This window comes from Solenopsis invicta, chromosome 3 (assembly GCF_016802725.1).
Source record: "Solenopsis invicta isolate M01_SB chromosome 3, UNIL_Sinv_3.0, whole genome shotgun sequence".
Classification (NCBI taxonomy): domain Eukaryota; kingdom Metazoa; phylum Arthropoda; class Insecta; order Hymenoptera; family Formicidae; genus Solenopsis; species Solenopsis invicta.
Window position 1 is genome coordinate 20,757,586 of NC_052666.1, and position 20,620 is coordinate 20,778,205.

General features: G+C 33.4%; 1 protein-coding gene across 4 annotated transcripts in view; it reads right to left on the reverse strand.

The window, feature by feature from the left end:
• LOC105203955 (monocarboxylate transporter 3) overlaps positions 1–20,320 on the reverse strand; it is a 30,828-nt gene extending 10,508 nt beyond the window's left edge. The window contains exons 1-2 of one of the 4 annotated variants that reach the window (XM_011172912.3): positions 13,187–13,831; positions 1,783–1,927 (exon numbers count right to left, since the gene is read on the reverse strand). In XM_011172912.3, coding sequence (XP_011171214.1) covers positions 1,783–1,911 — 129 coding nt within the window. In that variant the 5' untranslated portion in view covers positions 1,912–1,927; positions 13,187–13,831. Of the gene's footprint in view, positions 1–1,366; positions 1,694–1,782; positions 1,928–13,186; positions 13,832–14,402; positions 14,670–18,737 lie in introns of those variants that run through there. The other 3 variants (XM_011172914.3, XM_011172915.3, XM_011172917.3) reach the window with 3 other exon arrangements.
• Positions 20,321–20,620: the final 300 nt, after the last annotated feature.

Below are 20,620 nucleotides of genomic sequence, written 5' to 3' on the forward strand. Positions count from 1 at the left end.
GCCTGCACAAGAATTCTAAAGCTTTCCCGAAGTATTCAAAAATTTTTGTGCTCAACCCCATGATCGAAAAACCGACTCTGAAGTGAGCTCACCACTCCCCAACCACTGACGACAATGCCGTCAATATTATAGGTCACTGCTTACTTCTTTCGGCAGTCCACTGCCGAAATTTTGTACACCAATGCCGGCTGTGAATTTCCCCTCGGATTTATGCGAATATTGTCTATTCTAATAGTGATTTAAATATCTCATTTTACATGCAGAACATTTTACATTTGTAAATACTAAAAATATTATCTAGAATATAAACAAAAAATTTTAAAATAAGATTCAGTGATTATTATTAATCAATTATAAATAATGAAAAAGCTAATTTGAAAAATTAATTATAAACAAAAGTTAAATTTTGAAAATTTTTTCATTAAATTTGTAGTTTTTCTAAAAATTATAATTTGCACAATTCGAATATTTCAACATGAGAATTATTCATTTAATATTATTAAAGAATAAGATAATTAACGATATTTTTGCTTAAAGCGAAATTCTTTTTTGATAAGTAGCTTTCAAAATAATCATACTTTTTGTATTAATCATAATTAACGTTGTATTGAAATAATTCGCATAAAAATATACATAGCTGTTTTGCGCAGGCAACGAATTACGTTCAAGCAACATGTTAAAAACTTTGTATCTCAACTTTATCAAGAAATTTTAAGGGTGATAATTATATCGCGTGAAAGCTATTTCCTTGCTCGTGAGAAACACGATACGATACATAGTAAAGCTAGTTTGGAGAAGCGGCACGAAATCAGTTAATTCGCGAGTGTCCTTTTGGTATTTCCACATCAACTTGATTTGCCTTCGCCCATTGGAAATTCAAGGTAACTAAGGTCAAGGTCGTTCGGAAAGTTGCCGAGAGCCCGGTTTTTAATGTTTCAACCGTTTCGTGTGACCCAAAACATCAAAGTTATCAATCTATCGTCAAACGACGCGACGTACGCCTGAGAAACGTTGATTTGCCACAAACGACTTTACTTTCAATAACTTTGATATAAAACATTTTATTTAATAAGATATACAGGAAAGAATTAGTAAATTAATTTATCAATTTTGCAAGTACAAAATTAATACTTTTAAATTTTTCAAAAAATGAGGAAAGAATTGTGAAGAACATGCAATCATATTATTATAGTACTACTTCACTATAAAAAAAATATTTATTTACAATATTAACTTATATAATCTATTCTTAGCAATTTGAATTGGTTAAATGGAGATGTAAAAAAAAAAGAGCGAAACTATTTTAGCAAAGAGGTAATTTAGCAAATTATATCCGTCACTTCATATCCGTCAATAACAAAAGCACTTTTTCTACACAAAATCCAGGAGGCTCCTTTTCTTTTGAAGGTATCAGCTTTTTTGCACGGAAAGTCACACGCATTGTCAGTCATTCGCAGAAAATCGAGAAGTGCCTTATCATCGTTCGCGTTGTTAATTTCCAGGCGGACAGATAAGAAAAACTTTAGTCAGAAACGCGTATCCGCCCCTGGATGACCCACAGCGAGACAACGACTATCGAGTCCATTATGTGTCGCAAATAAGGCGATATCGCGTATACAGTTTTACAGCGCGAGATTCGCCCGTGCGTCGCGACGCAACTCGAGCGTACTGATCGCGCGAGCGAGAACGACGGTCGCCGCGCGCGAATGATCGGTGCGATTTTTTGCACCTTCTGTGCGTTTTCACGCACCTACACGCGAGAAAATATCACGAGAAAATCACCTCGTCGTTGTTATTGTCGTTGATATCCTCGAGCGGCAGTTCCTCGCTCTTGTTACGCTCGTGACCATTTTGCTGCGGCTTGCTCGCGTCAGAAATCTGCTCGTCCATTTTATCCACCGTCGTCGACATCGTCCCGTCCGAATATCTGAAATGTATAACGTTTAACGTCACTTGAAATCTGTTCAACGAGGACAGACATAACATCGATGCGATAAACGTAATCAAACGAAAGATATGCTTGATTTAGATATTAATGGAACAATAAAAACAAGCGACGCTTTCGTGACGCGATTAGTACAGGGATTCTCGATCTTGCCCGTCGCATTCGTGTAATTATTATTACATTTTGCATTTTATTAATAAAAAAAATTAATTTTTTCTCTTTTATATAAATCAATATTGTCGCGATATTTATTGGTATTTGTTGGGCCTATTGGCTCGTAAGGCTTAAAATTTTACTGTCTGGTACAAAAACCTTTACAAAAAGGTTTGCCGAGCCTAAGATGACTCTCGAAGGTACTTATGCTGAAAACAATGACTAGTGTTCTTCTCGAGTGTTATTACAAAAATAGAGACGTTACGTCTTGCAATCGATTTGCTTATGCGATGTTTTCATTCCTAATGTTTATTATCTATCGCTGATACCTATTACGACATTTTTGCTTGAGATTTATAATAACACGATAAAACTGTTTTTTATTGTAAAAAGAAACTACGTTGGCAAATTGCATCATCTTGTTAATGCGCAAGTCCTCAATTTTACGCCATTTTTGCTAAATTTTATGATATACATTTTGCACATTTCACGATTTCACTACAGACAATATAAATATCGAGAATTAATCTGGTTCGAAAGAATGTCACTTGTAAACGTGAATAATATTCAAAACGACGTATGTCTACGCTTGATGTATCGTAACATAATGAAACTTGTTTGAATCCTGTTATTCGCATCGATATCCAAGCCGTTTGAGCTTATCTTTTTTAAAAAAGAATAGACAAATTTTGCAAGCGGATTCCTTTTATGCTATGCTCGACACGCAATACATCCGTGCAAAATGTAAACAATGCAGATGCGAATTATTTTAATTAATATCGAAAATTAATTAAGATAAGATATTTATTTTTTTAGCTTACATAACCAAGAAGGGACTTGGCTTCCAAAACATGCTTGACCCACATATCTCACAAACGTATCGCTTAAATTTATATTCTCTCTATTTTATATATCGAAGATTAATTAACTGACAAAATATTTAGTCGATTTATCTGAAAGAAAGGTCTATTTAGACCAAATTAAGATTATACATATATAGTTTTAGATAAAAAATATCTCTCTCCGTGTGGAACATATCTCTGTGTATAACTGTAATAGAAGAACGTGTAGTAAAAGAATCAAAAGCAAGTCCGAGCACTTTCTTCGTATCAGCGTGTCATCAGTGTTAACTCTTTTTTTCTCACGCACACACGTATAAATCATAAAGGCAAAGGAGTGATTTGCTCGTTAATTGAATGGCGACGAAAGAAAGACGACAGTATTGAACCGGTTAATGGTTACGTGTCAATAAGTTTTCATAACAACTTGGTTCACTTAGCCTTGAACTTTTGAAATTCATCTTCCTTGATCTTCCTACTCGAATTAAGTCGCAGGCATGGCGTTTTCATTATACCTACGATAACTTGGAAAACGTTTAAATGATAAGTCACTTGAGGATACGATACATGAGCTAATCGATCATTTATCGGTCACATGATTGTTATTTCTGAAAATTTATAACGATAATACAGTCGACGGCTGACATTACACAGTATAGAACGTTATCAAGAACAGTGGATAAACAGACAATTACTGAATTAGACGATTTTGTTATCGCAATTAGTCGTTTTGATGTCTAACAAGCTTTTAGATGTTCTTACAATCAGATAAATTTAAAATTGATTTTTCTTTATGAATGTAACTAATTGATGCTTTTTTTAACAGAAAATTATTGTTTATCATCACTTAATTTATAATATTAAATTTTTAATATTATTTTAATGTTAAATATCTTTGGAACTAATTCTAAAAAATTAATATAGAAAATTTATAAAAAATATTACTAAAACTTTTACACATTTAATTTAAAAATTTTACCTATTTACTTTTTTTTTAAAAGTAAATAATATGATGTAAAATTACTATTTTCAACAAACTATTTTTCTGCTTTTGTGATTAATAAGAAGATATGGTAAATTAAATCAAAGAAATCAGATCGTGATTTGATAAGATTTAGGATATCTTGTGCAATTAAACATAAGAAGATTAAAACAATCATTGAAATTCTATTTACTGATCGGACTTACTGATCGAACAGAAGTTTACAAAGAGAACAGAGAAATCAAAATTATAACATTTAATGCGTCTGAAGTATCGAATCTATCTTGGAAATCTCATATTAACATCTTATACGTATTTGACGATAAGATAAGCTTGACAAAATATTTTTGTTTAATACAACATTTGAAATTCTCCAATTCGGTACATTCTTTTTTAATCGACATCAGTTTGCCTGATCAACAGATCTGTGAAGTTGGCACGATATTCTGTTGGGGAAAAAGAGAGAGAGAGAAGTTCCAAAGTTTCTTATAAAAATAACAAATTGTATTTTGTACCCCAAAAAAGCAAAAATGAAAAAAAAATGTGCTAATTTCGCAAATCTAGTACGATTCTTCCTCCAGAAGACAAGAAATCAATACATATTAGTATATTTGACAAGAGTTCTAGTCAATACTATCAGAGTTCTATCACTGATTGCAATTAAAAAAAAAATTTACACGATTAACATTTTTTAAAAACTAAAATATTAAACATACTACGTCTCTTGGGCAACAAGCAAGTTTTTTTATTCTTTATGTCGCTTCACAATATGTATGTGATTATATTGTCTGTCTCTTAGATACAATATCAAAAATAATTAAAAATTACGACTTTATCTTTTTCGCGTGTGCACGTTATTTCTAAAAAGTTACATTGTGCACAAATCAGCAGCTATCATGCAAACAGAATTGTGTAAACTTTGCTAATTGATAACGGATATGCATATTTTTAGCGTGACTTAGCTCATTTTATTCTTTTGCTGAATAATAATGATCTGCGAAAGGAGAAAGTAAATTCGGCAGTAAAAACTGCAACATTGTACTACTTTTTTCTTGCTGCCCTCAATTGATTCTATCTGGGCGCAATGATGGCTTTTAATAAAATATTTCATATAAAAATATTAAATATATTATAAACATTTTTAAATTTCCAGTTTAAAGCATCTACAATATAATTAAAAACAAAAGTTTAATATTTTTTATATAAAATAATTTCTTTAATATTTTTCAATTTATTACATTATATGTTGTTAATTATTAAATATACAATTTATAATTATTCATTTATTTAAGTTAATATTTATATTAGTATTGTACGTTTTTACTTGAACATGGATAACAAACCACGAATGTACTTGTATAAAACTGTTATTTGTATAACATAGAACACATAATGTTCATTAGCGTAAAATTATTACATTTACGTATATATTATATAACAGTTATATCTGTGTTTATTGAAGATATACTAAATCTTTATCTATATACTCGAACTTGCTTGTGTATTTAACGAGAATTCTAAATTCTTTTTGAAATTTTACTCTGACCGACATTATAAGAGTACATGTGACCGATGCTTATGAAATTATTATAGAACAACGTAAAATCCAGATAATTATTTGCTCATTATCAATGCTGTTTTAGATGTAGACAAAACACACTTTTGCAGATAAGATACAGATCATTATCGTATTATTTGCATATTACATCGATGAGTGGCATTGTACAATAGACCGAGGTTTCTATCATGATTAAGTTACAATCTCTTGAATAATCTTGAAAGATACTTATCGTACACTTTATCTACTTAACGCTTTTTCTGCTTCGCTTGTTACGAAATTCGGTCTGCAAAGATTTACATTGATAAAACAAAACGTACGTCACGCATTTACATATACGCGTGAGATACTATTGTTTGGCTACTTTGACGTAGAGATCCACGCGTCAATGGTAACAAAGAAACACGCGCGTGCGTAATTAGGACAATGAAAAAGAAACGAGGTAATCGCGTACTCAGATATGTTCCCCTCTAATAGTCGATCATAATAATCGTTGTTCTAGAAACGAGGGTGGTTCTTGTAAGAGAACCGCTGATTAATTCTATAAACACCGAGATAAATCATTATCGGAACGCAACGGACAATGCAATTCTTCTAACCTCGCTGATAAATTATGCCTGAGTAACTGTCGAGCGAATAGATATCTCTTTATTTTTTACCAGATAAAATACCAATAAAACTTTGCGATTTTACGCGACGTCATAATCGCCACGTGAGGCGCATCGATCGGCAATAAATTGCTGCCACTTCAAAGGGAGTTATCACTCACGAGGGGATAATGAGTAGATCAACACTCGGTCAGAGCGATAATTGTGGTGACCAAGAGGTTTTTGCCTAAGTGTTGAAGTACAGAAGCTTATTGTATATCTTTTTAGAATAGAGAGAATATACAATACGTTTCCGGCACGCGAGATGTGTCTCATTAATTTATAAACTTTTACACTAAACGGACAGTACGATATTGTAGTCGATCGATTTACAAAAAGTAGAACGAAGTAATATATTCTGATATAATTGCGAAAGCGAAGTGCAACGCTAAGATTTTTATTGATATCTGAAGTACATAATTACCGAGGAAGTTAACAACGGGCAATTAGTATGTAAGTGCGATATTGGCAGTCGCAATAATAATATGGATTGTACAGTTTTATACTACAGACAATATGTTTCTTGCATACTTTTTGCATAAAGCACTTGAACCGAGTACCTTTTCTTTTTACATTTATCTCTCTCTCTCTCTCTCTCTCTCTCTCTATTTTATGATTATCACAAAACTTAATTAAATAGATATATTTCTTAAAATTGCCTTGTTCATCTGATAAGTAATAGAACTTTGCTCTTGTAAATACTTTATAACGTATATTTATGTTATAATTGAATTAGTTAATTTATCTCATTCATTGCATCTCTTTTGTTATATAATTATCTTAAATTCTTTCAATTCATTTGCACTTTGTTATTAGAATTGTTGTCATATTTTCTAATATATGTGTTTTCTAAAGATATATAAATTATATAACAAATGTTTAAGCTGTTTACCAAGCCGCCGCTGTTTATGCGTAATTTACAATGAAAATTATTGTTACAAAAGAATCAAGAATACAAGATGCGTTTCGATCTTCTTATTGGATCCTCTTCAGGTGCACAGTGGTAGTTAATGATTATATCCGTAAGAGTGTAAATGAAATCTATGCTTCTCGCACATCACGCATGTTTCAGAATATCAAATGAATTGAATTACTTATCGTCAAAGATGGTAACGAACGAAAGAAAAACCGACTAATTGAAAAAACAGTAACCATAGCGATGTAATACCTCAAATCTCTTTAATTGGTCGGCCTTCCTTCCGTTCGTTACCGTCTTTGATGATAAGCAATTCGATTTAATTGATATTCTTAAACTTGCGTGATGCGAGAAGAGGCATAAATTTCATTTTCACTCTTACGGATGTTAACTACCACTATGCACTGAAGAGCGTCTAATAAGAGGATTGAAACGTATGCATTCTTGATTTCTTTGTAATGATAATTTGCACTGTAATGATAATTACGCGGCGGTTCGGTAAAAAGTTAAATAATAATTATAATTTGGATTAATTCATAGAGCCATATATACATTTTTATTCAATTATATAAATATAAATTTCATTAAATATGTAAGTTATATCAATTTTAATCAATTATTATTTATATGAATATATGAAAGAAAATTATAGAAAATTAGTTAAATTAATTTCAAATACACATTTCGATATTCCAGTGCAAAAATATTTTAATAATTTGATGAACGAATCGTTATTCTTTCGCTGTACGGTGCTACAAAGAAAGTATTTGCGAGCAATACCTTATTATTAGCGTCTAAAAGGTATTTATTCGCACAGCTTATTTTACGACCCTATAAATTTTCGTATAGAATAGATCTTTCCGTTTAAACGGTTGATTAAGTGCCGAAGGAATTAGAAACCAAGTGAATTGTTTTCTAGATCTGCGATACGTTTAAACTGCCCGGCGTTGAACAAGTGTTCTCATAAAATATGTTTTTAATGAATTGCAAATGCGCGCTGGTAGGTGGTTATGTCTGTGCTAGATAACAAACGACATTGCGACGATAAAAGGTATTTCTGCCTTCCACGGTTTGACTTCTTCCGCGTCATTGTTATTCCGCACCTTTATTCCTTCAATTTTTTCGCGTGCGAACACGATGATATTATAAAGATCGCAAAAACTCGATTTCCGTTCGCTCAATCACATGCCGATAAACATTGATACTTGCGCATGCGAGCTGCTGTCGCCGCATATTTGCAATAACATAATTATCGCGGGAGCGGCGATCTTATCGTTCTCTTCGGAATTTCGCAAACATTATTACAAAAGTCTCAGTACCATTCGAAACAGATACTTTGCGGGTGGTCAGCAGATTATTTACGATGATTCCACTGCATTAAGAAATTGCGATGTTTCTTTTAAAATTTTTAGAATTTTTAAAATGTTTACTATTAGAAAAAAAACCTAAAATTTTTAGGAAATTTCTTTTTTATTCTTGAAAATTCATGGATTCGGAGAGATGAAAATTTTAATTTTAAAATTAAATTCTATCTCTTTTTTTTGTAAAATTGTTTTCCTGTTCATTTTTTCTTGATAATGCAAAATGTCGAAAAACTTTTAGCAATGAATATAACACACACATTCGTGTACATTCTCATGCGATTCGTGAGTTTTTACAACAAAAAAAATCAGCGACAATAAAAGATAATACTTCGTTCTAAATTGGTATTGTGTACATATTTAATCGCCTTTCGAGTTTCTTACACGCGGAAAAATAACATACGAGACAAATACGCGGTTTATTGGCCTGTGTTTGCGATTAGTTTTGTAACATTTTAATCCAGTTTCTCGACGTGCGTTATCGCGAGATATGAATATTGCTAGTAAATAAATGCAAATCAGAGACGCGAAATAAGGAAGTACTTCCGGCGAGCTAAATCTATGTATTGCGGACAGATCGTTGTACATCATTCAGTTTATATTATTTACTTATTACTTTTTGAAATTTAATTTTTGGAACTCCTAACTTTTCTTTGTGATTCTATGAAAATAAGTATGACGTTACAAGGTGCATATAGTAAAATAAATTTATTTTAACATCGAACTAAAAATTGAATTGAATTGAAAGTTCTTTAATCTTATTTAGAAGTTTAAATTTAAGAAATCTTGGTAAACCCAAGAATTTTTAGGAAATTCTTTTATAAAATTTAAGCAAATACCCTCTCTTAATGATTTTCAATCTCGCAGCAGGATAAATTTCGGTATAGGAAGGATGCATGTATAATCTTATATTAAAAAGAAAGAAAAAATTGCACATTAATTATTCGTTTGCAAAAGATTTCAATAAAGTTTCCTATAATTGGATAGGTCAATAACACGGAAATATTGCGATTTTTATCTGTCTACCTTAGATCTCTTTAAATTCCACCAGCATACCTTATCGTACAGTTGAAAAATTGATTACCCCGAATTCATTGCTAGTCCAAATTCACTGATTCACTTTGCATCGAGAGTAAAATGTAAAAAATAGATACGACGAAACGTAATAAAATAGAGAGAAAAAAAATAAGACGTCACTCTTATTTTTTTCAAAGGATTGACTCATCATTGCTCTAAACTCATTGGTCAATATGTTTTTCATTTCATTAATAAGTGGAAAAAAATGTCGACGTAGTCGAAGGCCAGAATTTGCGACAACTCATTTTGCTTCTTTGATCTGCATTTATTTACTAGCAGTATTCATGTTTCGCGATAACGCACGTCGGGAAGTTGGATTAAAGCGATACAGAAATAGTCGCAAACACAGGCCAATAAACCACGTCTTTGTCTCGCATATTATTCTTCGGCGTGTCCTCTCTCTTTGTTTCCCGGCGAGGAATCATCAACGATTTTTTCGAACGTGCGAATTATAAACTTCGCTATTGTGACACGATGGAATAACAAATGTGTCCTATTGTTAAAATCCGGCTGCAGTTTTTCGATCGCAGATGCTGCACTGCTCTTCATACGAGGTCTACAATACAGTCGTTACGATGTTACGTCGTTGCGATGTTACGTCGTTGCGACAAACCGATCAAAGAAGAGAATATATGATTTTTTCTTCTTTGATTGGTCCCTCACAGAATGGTAACATCGTAACGACTGCATTGTAAAGCTCGCATTAATGTTTCGAAACTTAAGACTTAGTTTTAAAGGTATTTGTTAAATAATTCTTCAGTGCAGGTAATTTTAAATTTGTTAACTTCGTTTCTTTTAGACGCAACCGATAGGTGTCAGTCAGAAGAATATCAAAATTAAATAAATTAAATTATATAAATTTTCTCTACTTTGAATAAATTAAGTTTAATATTAAAAATTTTTTTATTATCTTTATCTTATATTTTTTAAAAAATTTTATACGTCGAAAAAATAACTGTAACATATTTATTCAATGATTATTTACATAATTTTTTTATTTATAAAAAAGAAAACTTTGAAAAGTTAAAAAGTATTTAGTGTAAAATTACATTTCAAAATATCAATGCAGATATATAAATCAAAGCTTGTCTTGTTTTTCATTAAATCAATAGAAATAAAGCTACTTTTTTACAATTTCTTTATTTTTATATTTTGACATTTATTAAATAAATAGAATTTTTTCTTGGCTGCACTACCGTAATGCAACACTCAGACTGAAGCGTATTTCCATAGCAAATTTTATTCAGCATGTGGTCTCTGTGGTTTCGATGTAAAATTTTATGAAGTGTAATTTTGTTGGAGAACTCAAAAGGCGGTTTAGAGCGAATGTGTTATAACTATGGAGTGCAGTGCAGCGATTATACGCAACCAGTTATATCTTATGGATACATCAAGCATGCACGCGGTCCATCCCAAAGAAAAACACTAAAAGATTCAAATAAAACAACAAATACGAGTCAGGCGCAGTAATTGGTGCATAAGAATAAAAAAGTTCCAGAATATCTTGTAGTTACAATATATTTTTGAAAGTTTTTGTTCCACCTTCGAATCACCTTTAGCGATAATATATATAAGAATTATCGCTGAAAATGGCTCAAAGATAGGGTCGAAATGTTTAATAATACATTGTTGTAACTGCAAAACATTCTAGAATTTGTTTATTTCTGCGCACCAGTTATCGTGCCCGACTTGTATTTGCCGTATTGCTTTATTTAAATCTTTATTTGTTATTATAATTTAGCGAATCTGTTTGGTTGTTTTCTCTTTGACATTTATATTGATCACAAATTTTATATCTAAATTTGCAATTAACATAATATGAAGATTTCAAACAAAAATAATGCTAAAGACTAAAAATATGACTTATAGTTAAATAAATGTATATATATTACGAAAAATTTTTATTTATCTCTAAATTTAACTTCTTATTTTTAAGTCTTTGTGTATTTTTAATCATGTTATGCATGCAAAGTAATACAACATCTGGTGCAGCAAAATTATCAGGTGCGCATGAAAGAAACGTCAACCAAACAAAAGACTTTCAAGATGTGTGATATCTAATTAATTTTTAAATTCCTCATTGGATAGACACTGATGCAAGAAAAAAATAGAAAAATAATTCGCGCCGCATTCGAAACAGGATGATAAATGTACTGCATTAAAAATATTTACAATCTTCTTAACAACCTTGCGTTTCGACATTCCAATTAAAAACTCTACTGTATTAAAAGAAACACCTGCGCGCGAGGACGCATTCCAAATTCGTGAAACCTTCTCCCAGACACTTGCGTCGTGTGAAATAAAAACTGGTGCTCGAAATCATTACGCTTTCATGGTCATCCGTGAATCATTCGTGCTATTGAATGGTTTTGTTCGCAGATTTTCGATTGATATCTAATATATTCGCTATAAAACAAGATTTCGACAAAGATGATTACATTTCACATAACGATGTAGAAAATTGTAAGACTGTATACACAAAAACTTTTCTAAAAATTATAGAAAAATTATAGAAGAGAGATCTTCGATCTCTATTTTATCTCATTGTATTTAAATTTACCCTACTGTAAATCCTCCTTAAATTCTCGAGGTTCTCTCGAGCCATTGCCCCGCCATGCGTTGTTGGTGTAAAAATACTTTGGCTCTAAAAATAGCTATAGAAAGCAGACCACGTTTTCAGAATATACAGATATATTACATGTGTTAATTGATAAACTCTGTCACCAGATATATAATCTAATTATTCTTCGCGATATCATTAATCACGCGTTCTTGAAACATCGCCGATTTAGTATTCTGAACCAACACTTATTAGCTTAAATAGTGCATTACTATCATCATTTATCATTAAAGGAGATATTTTAGGACCAACTAAAAACTATTAATAAAATTTCCAACAGAAAAGAGTGGAAAACATTTGAGAAAGATTAAATCTTTGTATCACCGACATAAAGACAATTTGAGTATTAAACACCATATGTCGAATTCTGCAAGTATTCGTAAAATAACTTAAAATTCTCACATATCAGTTCTTAATTCCCTAACTTTTTATTTAACAATCGCGAGATATGTAGACGAATTTTTCCGATAATGAAATTTAAAAAATTCTGCCCGGAGATTTTAGGTGTCAAAGCGTGACCTTTCCGATGACGACATTGACTCTTCCCACCACTCGTTCCGGCATCAATGACGTAAAAAGTGCTCTATTCTGAGTAGCACGTGTTTCCTCGCTCCATAAAAAAAGTTACTCAAGTACAGGAAGAAATACCAAATAGGGTTCGCATCTATATGTGTTTCGCGTCACTGGTCAGATCACGAATTTTTCATGATATCAACACAGACAATCGATCGTTCAATGAGCGTCCTAAGCGGCACTCACGCTTGCCGACACAATCGTAATTATGTCGCATAATTAATGGCACTCGTCGATTTTACGTGGTCAGGGTTCATCGGCGATTTAACGACGCAAAAAGAAACTCGCGCGATCACACGCGTAGCCGCGCGTTTACCACGTGCGCTTGCGCGCCCTCATCGGCGCGGGAACAGCTCGCGTGAACCAAGTTTCACGTGGTTCAGCCTCATTCGTTCACCTTTTCCCACGCTTCCCTTAACAAAGACACTCAAATGCACTCTTTGGTTCCGGCTGGGGATTTTTTTTTTTTTACGGCGGCACCAAGCGCGATCGGTTTAAAGATCAAGACACGTTACCTCAGATTCTTTCCAAGTCGCACTGTCACCAAACGTGCGTCAAAAAATTCCAGCGCGTGTGTGCATATGTGCGTGTGTACGCGTGCACTAAAGAGCCGCGCGCGATGTGACTCGAACGGAGGGCCCGTCGCCGTCGCGACGTTATACCGGGTGTGCCCCGCGGATTCGCGCTTCGTTTCAGCGATAACGACGGGATGCGAGATTGGCCGGTTTCGAAGTGGAGGAATCGAGGCTGCTCCGTCATCGGTGCCGCCGACACAGATATTGGTGGGAATATCTTTGCACGATCCGGGCCCCCCTCCTTCTTGTTGCCCGTAAATATTTCTCGGGACTTCTTTGCGGCTACTTTGTCCGATAAGCGCCGGCGACTATCCCAGATCGCGACATCGGAGCGATACGCAATTTTTTGGTTTTTTCGGAATTGATTGATAAAGCAGACCACAGCCAAAAAAAAGCGAGCGATCACGTAGGTCACGAACTTCAGTCGAGGAGTTACTCCGTTCTTTCGAAATATTTTTGATTGATGTGAATAAGCTAAATCAGCACCAATAGAAATTAAATTAGAAATGCTTGATTATCAAATAAATCTTGTCTTTTGTATTCTTACGTAGCAAATGTATGTTCTTACCCCCCTCGTGTTACTGTGACTGGATTTTCACTCTGGTTCACTCTAATTCAAGTTTAATGCAGTTTTAAAATTTCAATAATTCAGAGTAGTATTAACATCAGAAAAATATAACTATTACTCTAGAATTGAATAACTTAGGCATAAAACTTTGCTATGAAACTTGCTATGAAACTTAATATAATTATACTTTGTATTTATTCGTGATAATGACACCTTATGGTACAAGTGTGTTTTCAAATACGCACTAGAACGCAGGCGACAAATTTTTTATTAGCGTCTGTCTCTCGTCGCGACGACAGACAGTGGCGTTCGATATGATGCAACGATCGTAGAAAGTTTCAATGACGAAAATTCGGCATTGCCGAAATCTCGTTGCCTCGGCAGTAAATTATCATTCGTCGAGGTGTTCACGTCTGATTGTTCGAAAAAAACTGTAGCAAGCGTTTACTCTCTTCTTATACGTTTCGACGTATCCTTGGGAATCGTACGAAACTTAAACGATCGTAAACCGCGTCGTACACGTGAACAGGTATAAAAGTAAGTGTGGAAAAACGAAAAGTTGAGTTTAGTGCTGTATAAGATTCTTACATTTCGCAGAACGTTGTAAATTAACCGATGTGAGTGACTCTGAAGCAGGTCACCAAAAATTCCAAATGGCATCGCGCTGCATCCGCTTGTTTTACGTGTCGCTGATATCGCTCGCTGATTATGTGAACGCTACTGAATTTTAACTAGATCCGATAATGCATCGCTGTTTTGCAGTGGAAACGACTGCGATACTTGTTTTTAATAAATTTCCATCAAGGACGGAGAAACGTTGATAAAAAGTGACTTTATTGGACCATCAAAAATACTTTTCTTTTCATCTCTATTTCTTTATTCTTTGAGAATAAAATGTCTTATATTATATGAGCAAAATTGAAGAAAATATGAATAAAATATAAATTTAACAGTGATAAATTTTATTGCTTTGTAACGTTACAGAAAAAAATCAAGTAAAGCTCATGGATAATTTATAATAATTCGTGCCACATTTTTCTTTGAATAAAATTCCATTATTTTGTGTTTCGTGTATTCTTTATTTATACATATTCTTGGTTTTTCAAATTATTTTTGTGATATCTGAAATTATAATAAAATTCGAGTAGAACGTTACAAATAAAATTCTGTCATTTCCGATGCAAATTATAGATCGTCAGTGAATTAATGCAGTTTCGACTCTCTCTTTTGTTATCACTTGTGTTTCGTCGTCGCGATTAGAAAGGTCTCACTCAGTGTCAAGTTTACCGTTTCAAGTTTTCCATTCCACGACGAATATACATACGTGGACGTTGACACGCGTTGTCCACACTTATTATAAATTGCAAACACGCCCCCCTCGAATTCGATCAAGTGCACTGTGCGTAACTAAATGAAACGTAACGCGTCGCGCGCGATCTCCTTGTCCAGGCAACGCCCGCGTTATAGTGTTTTATGTATCCTTTCTGATTATGCAAAATTTAACCTTAGGTGTGCGTGCCGAACGCGCACTGAACTGTGCGTGCTTTCAGAAATCGCGCGATCGCCACGTTGCGTGAATGAGTTGTGTCCGTTCGTTTCACCGTGTGCAGGCGATACATTACGTCCTACGTAACTAATAATTAGTTTATCGTTTGCAAATTGCAAAACGACGAAGGACGGAGAGTAAACAATTTGTCGTAGTACGAAATAGAAAAATTCCGACGACCTGCGAGTCTTATTCACAAGAGAGAGACTTGCGTGCGAAATTTCTATAACGCAAAATGTTCTTCCCCGAACTAAAAGAATGGTGGAACACAATTTAAAAAAATGAGCCTACATATACACGTATATCCAGATAGCACAGAGAATTCAAAAAGATTAAAAAAAGAATTCAGGTTTATGTCACCAATACTGAGTTTATTTTGAAATGCAAAAAGAATTCTTTTTCTGAAAAAGAAAGAAAGAGTCACGAAAAGAATTTTTTTGCATTTCAAAATGAACTCAGTATCGGTGACATAAACCTAAATTTTTTTTTTAATGCTGTGTGCTATCTGGGTAGGAACCCCTCCGTCGCTCTGGGAAGCTTCAGGGATCGGACGCGCGGCGTCGCGTGGCGTGCGTCGTGAAACGGCCGTCGATCGGTGATAAAGATTCCAAAGGCGACTGCCCGATAACCCGTTTCAGACAGGGAGATTGTACGAGGCGCGCTCTCCACGTAACTCGTTTTCGACGTTTCCAAGAGCGTGGAACTGGTAATAGCGGCGCGGCGCGTGATGTAACGACGACGCGACGACGATGGTGAAAAAGTTTGCCAGAAAGGTCCCGCTTCTCGAGCGCGGTGCCGTCGAGTCGTGTCGCGAAACGCGTCGGTTTCGTTCGTACACACGTCTCTCCGCGTCAGATCGCAAAATTATTTGCAAATAATAATTGCTCAAGGTTGAGAAGTTACGTCGTTACAGTTACTTTTTTTTTAGTAACAAACTGATAACACTTTACTTTTGTAACTGAAATAGTAACTGATTAAAACTTTCAGTAATGATAATGGATTTAACAGTTAATTTATCATTACTTTACATTTTAAACTTATTTGCAATAATTTTCGTTGTGTATATGTGTGTGCTCAATCTTCGGTGTGTTGTTATATTTAAAATTATCTTAAGTATATACCCAGAGAAGAATTATATTTAAATTGATGAAATTGTTTCTTCAACTTGCTTTTTTTTTTAAGTTTAAATAGAAATACCTTTGAGGAAAACAAAAATTTATTTGATTTAAAAAAAATGATGTTAATAGTCTTTTTAAAGTAAATAAATTATTTTTTTAAATTATTTATTTAAATAATTTGTTAATTCAAAGAATGTACTGACAGAAACTTGAGAAATAATTTAGTTGTACTGATTTTAAAAATATATTCTTTTTATTCAACAAAAGATTGCATTGCATATTCAAACCATATTTTTAATTCTAATAAAAGGAATAAGCAACAATTTTTTTCAAAGAAGCTTTTCTTTAACAGCAATACACAAATTTCTTCGATTTAAATAAATTTTTTTTACTAGAAACTTTTCTCTGAATATTATAATATCAAGGTATTAAAACCAATTATTTTGCTACATACATTTTAAGTTTTGAGTTTGAAATTATCATGTAAAAATGTTTAAACATAAAATTTAGGACGTAAAAAGTTTGATATAAGTTCTGCTGTATTTATATATTTAAGAAAAGCTAAATTTTTTTATATTTACAATTTGAGCATTTTTAAATTTTTCTCTTTTAATGTTTTGTAATCTTGTAAAATTTAAGATACAAAATAATATTATTTTTATTAATATTTAAAATATTTAAAAAGAAACATTAGGAAAGTAAATTTTTTTATTTAATTTGATTTTGTTTTAGCATTAAAAAACGGAAAAAGCGAATCGTTATTTTCTTAAGTATAATGATAACGAATTACTTTTGAAAAGTAATTTTTCAACCCTGTAACTGCTTAGTTAGAAGCCACGTGGATAACTGATGTTATTGTGAGTCGTAGGCGCGAAAGTTGCTAAAGGGCGGCCCACACACGTGTAACATGTGCGCATGTTGCGTAAAATCGCTTCAACTCGACACGGTTCAGTTTGGGTTTCGCGACTCGCCGTGGAATACGATGGCGTCGAGAATTGCGTCTCTTCAATCAACGATCAATTAGTCAATCATGACTTTGACCGACACCGTTCACATCACCCGAGCTCACGAAATTGATGTTCACATCTTTCTTTTTTCTTCTTCTGAGGAGATAAATTATTCAACGCTTTACGATATTTTGCGCATTCAAAAACAGGAGGGAAAGAACGAGGAAGATGATAATCTGTTTTCTTTGAATAATAATAAATAAAAACAAGCGATATCTAGTAATTAAGAAGCAAACATTGCAGGTCAATTAAAAATAATGTATGCACAAAGTCAATAATTTTAGATAAAAAATTGTTCTTTTAATGAACTACAAATATAACATTTAGTTCATTAGTGCACCACTCTCTTATAAAGCTTTTTTTATACTGAACAACTGCAAAATATTCCGCGTTAATCAATTTATATTATCTACAATAATAACCCGTTGCATTTATTAAAGTATCATATTAACGTCCAAGGCATTAATATGTATTTTAATAGATGTAACGGGTTATTAATATGTAATTTTATCTTTGTTAAAATTTTTATTTTTCTTCTATTTTTGGTCCGTCTTACTGACCGAAATATGATAAGCTCGAAATGTGATGAACTCGAAAAGTGTAAGTGCAGAGTTAATTGTAAGTTAAAAAGTCGTTTAATGTAAAACAATGCAACTTTGGTAGTGAGATCAGTATGATATAATACTTTTAAATTTTAAACTTTATAGCATACTCACATTTACTATTGTCACGAAAATTCTCACGTTTAAATTGTGATTTAAGGTTAATAAATCACGTTTCTCCGTGACAGCAGTAAATATTAGCCCGCTATAAAAATTTTCGTTTTTGAAGGTAATTAACTTCTCTGACAGCACAAAAGTCCAAAAGAAGAGAAAAATATTCTTTAGACATCTTTCAAACTTTTATATTGTCTGGGATATAACATATATTTATTTTATTTAACTTAAATCTACACAATTATTTTCTTTATGAAAAGAAGCAAACATTTTACGAACATAAGTGAATTTTTTCAATAAATTTTTCTATTCTTGAGGAAAAGACCAAAAAAATCCGCAAAGAGATTGAAAAAACTTAATTTTTTTGAATCTTTAAAATTATAATTAAAAGACCGACTTTAATTAAAAGAATATACTGCACGTATAATTGTTTTATTTCATAAAAACGCAGCTAACATTTTAGCCAATAAAAAGTAGTGACTAGAAATTAATTCACACGTTTGCTATTTGATGCGTGATCTACTCTTTGTCCTTACCTGCTTTGTTTTGTCAGGCGATGAACTTACGCGGCATCTGATCTCCTCAGCATTTAATTAAGATAAACGCGTTCCTTTTCTTGGGGCTTTTTCTGCTTCTGCGTGATTCTAGTACGCCGACGCAATAACGACCCACGTGCGCGAGTGCGAATATGATTTCAGTTGCACAAACACAGTAACAAATCAGTCTTGAATTTTTATTTATAAGGAAAACAAACTGTGATTTTTCCCTTTCGCGAGCGGGATCGATATTCGCGGAAGTTCGCTACTTTTTCTCGTTCACAAAATTGGAAAGCACCGCCGGGCGGGCACGCGCTAATTCGGATCATACACGTGATGATTCCGGATGCAGCTACGATCGTAACTGCATGTGCAGTTTTAAGTACGCTTCGACGTATACGCGATGTGATACGCGCAAACATCCACGCTTTTTCCTCGCGACTTCTTGACACGTCAAGAGCCGATGACGAGGTGGACGGACGATTAAGTGGACACTCGAAGAGATAGAATTCTCTCTCGTACGTTAACCGGTGACTCGCGCGAGCGGAGGCGTTCGTCTAGATCTCCGACGCGATTTTTCCTGCGTCGATATGTCGAGCCCCCTCCTTGCGTTATCCACGCTTGAACGAAAGTGCGGATTGAGAGCTCGATTGTGCGCCCCGGGAACATGCACTTATCTTCTACAAAGAACAATTTTATTTTTGCGGCACATGAAAGGGAAGAAGGAAAAAATGAAACAAAAATCACGAGAAACAGGCCGATGATCGTTCAATCGCATTTCGCGCTTGAATGGAAGTGCGAATCGAGAGTTAGATTGCACATCCCGGGAATACACGCTTGTTTTATGCGAGGAATAATGTTATTCCCATTCTGCCGTCTCACGGCACGTGAAAGATGAGAAGAAAAAATGGAACAAAAATCACGAGAAACAGATCATCAAATTGTATCTCATTCCGCGCTTGAACGAAAATGTGAATCAAAACGTTTGATTACGTGTTTCGAGATGATGCATTTATTTTCTGCGAGGAACAATGTTATTCTCGCCCTGTCCGCGGCACATGAAAGAGGAGAAGAAAAATGCGAAACGGAAATTACGAGAAACAGATTGACGACCGTCAGATTGCATCTTATTCTCGGGTCACCTGCACGTAGATCGCGTCCGTAATATATGTAATTTGTACACCTTAACGCCGGGTACTTCCTGGAATCGAGCATTCGAGCAGGTTTGCGGAGACCGTTGTCCGTAATAATATTTCGTTCTTGGCGCCTGACTCTCTCGAAATGGCACGTGAGGTGGATTTAACTAGTTTTGCGATTGTACATGAATTGATTTATTAGACCTGAATTAGAGTAATATAAAACTGCATAATTAGCCTGTATCGTGAGTCTGAGGAAGGGAGCTAGGGGCTCGACCTTCCCTTTTCCGAACGTAACTGGAGACCAAGAATGAAATATATAAAATAGTTTATAAATATATCCTATATAAAATAATTTATAAATTTACTCGAAATATTTTATTTCTTATTGCGTTATCAGAAAAAAATCGAAGGAACCACCTATCTGTTTCTATATTTTAATTAATGAATATATGATTGTATAATTTAATTTTGTATCAAAAAAAGTTGCTTTTTTAAGGCATTTAATAATAAAAGATTGATGATCAAAGAAGTTAATAACTTTGAATTGATTTATTAATAAAAAAAATTCTCAGGCATAGAGCATACATAGAAAAAAAAAATTAGTAATCAACAATTCAAAATCAACAATTTATTGTTTCATATATAAGCAAAAATATAAAATCTTCTTAAAAGAATTTATAATCTTAAAAAATACATAATTTACCAACACGACGAAATTTTGTTTTTTTATGTCAGTAAATGTTT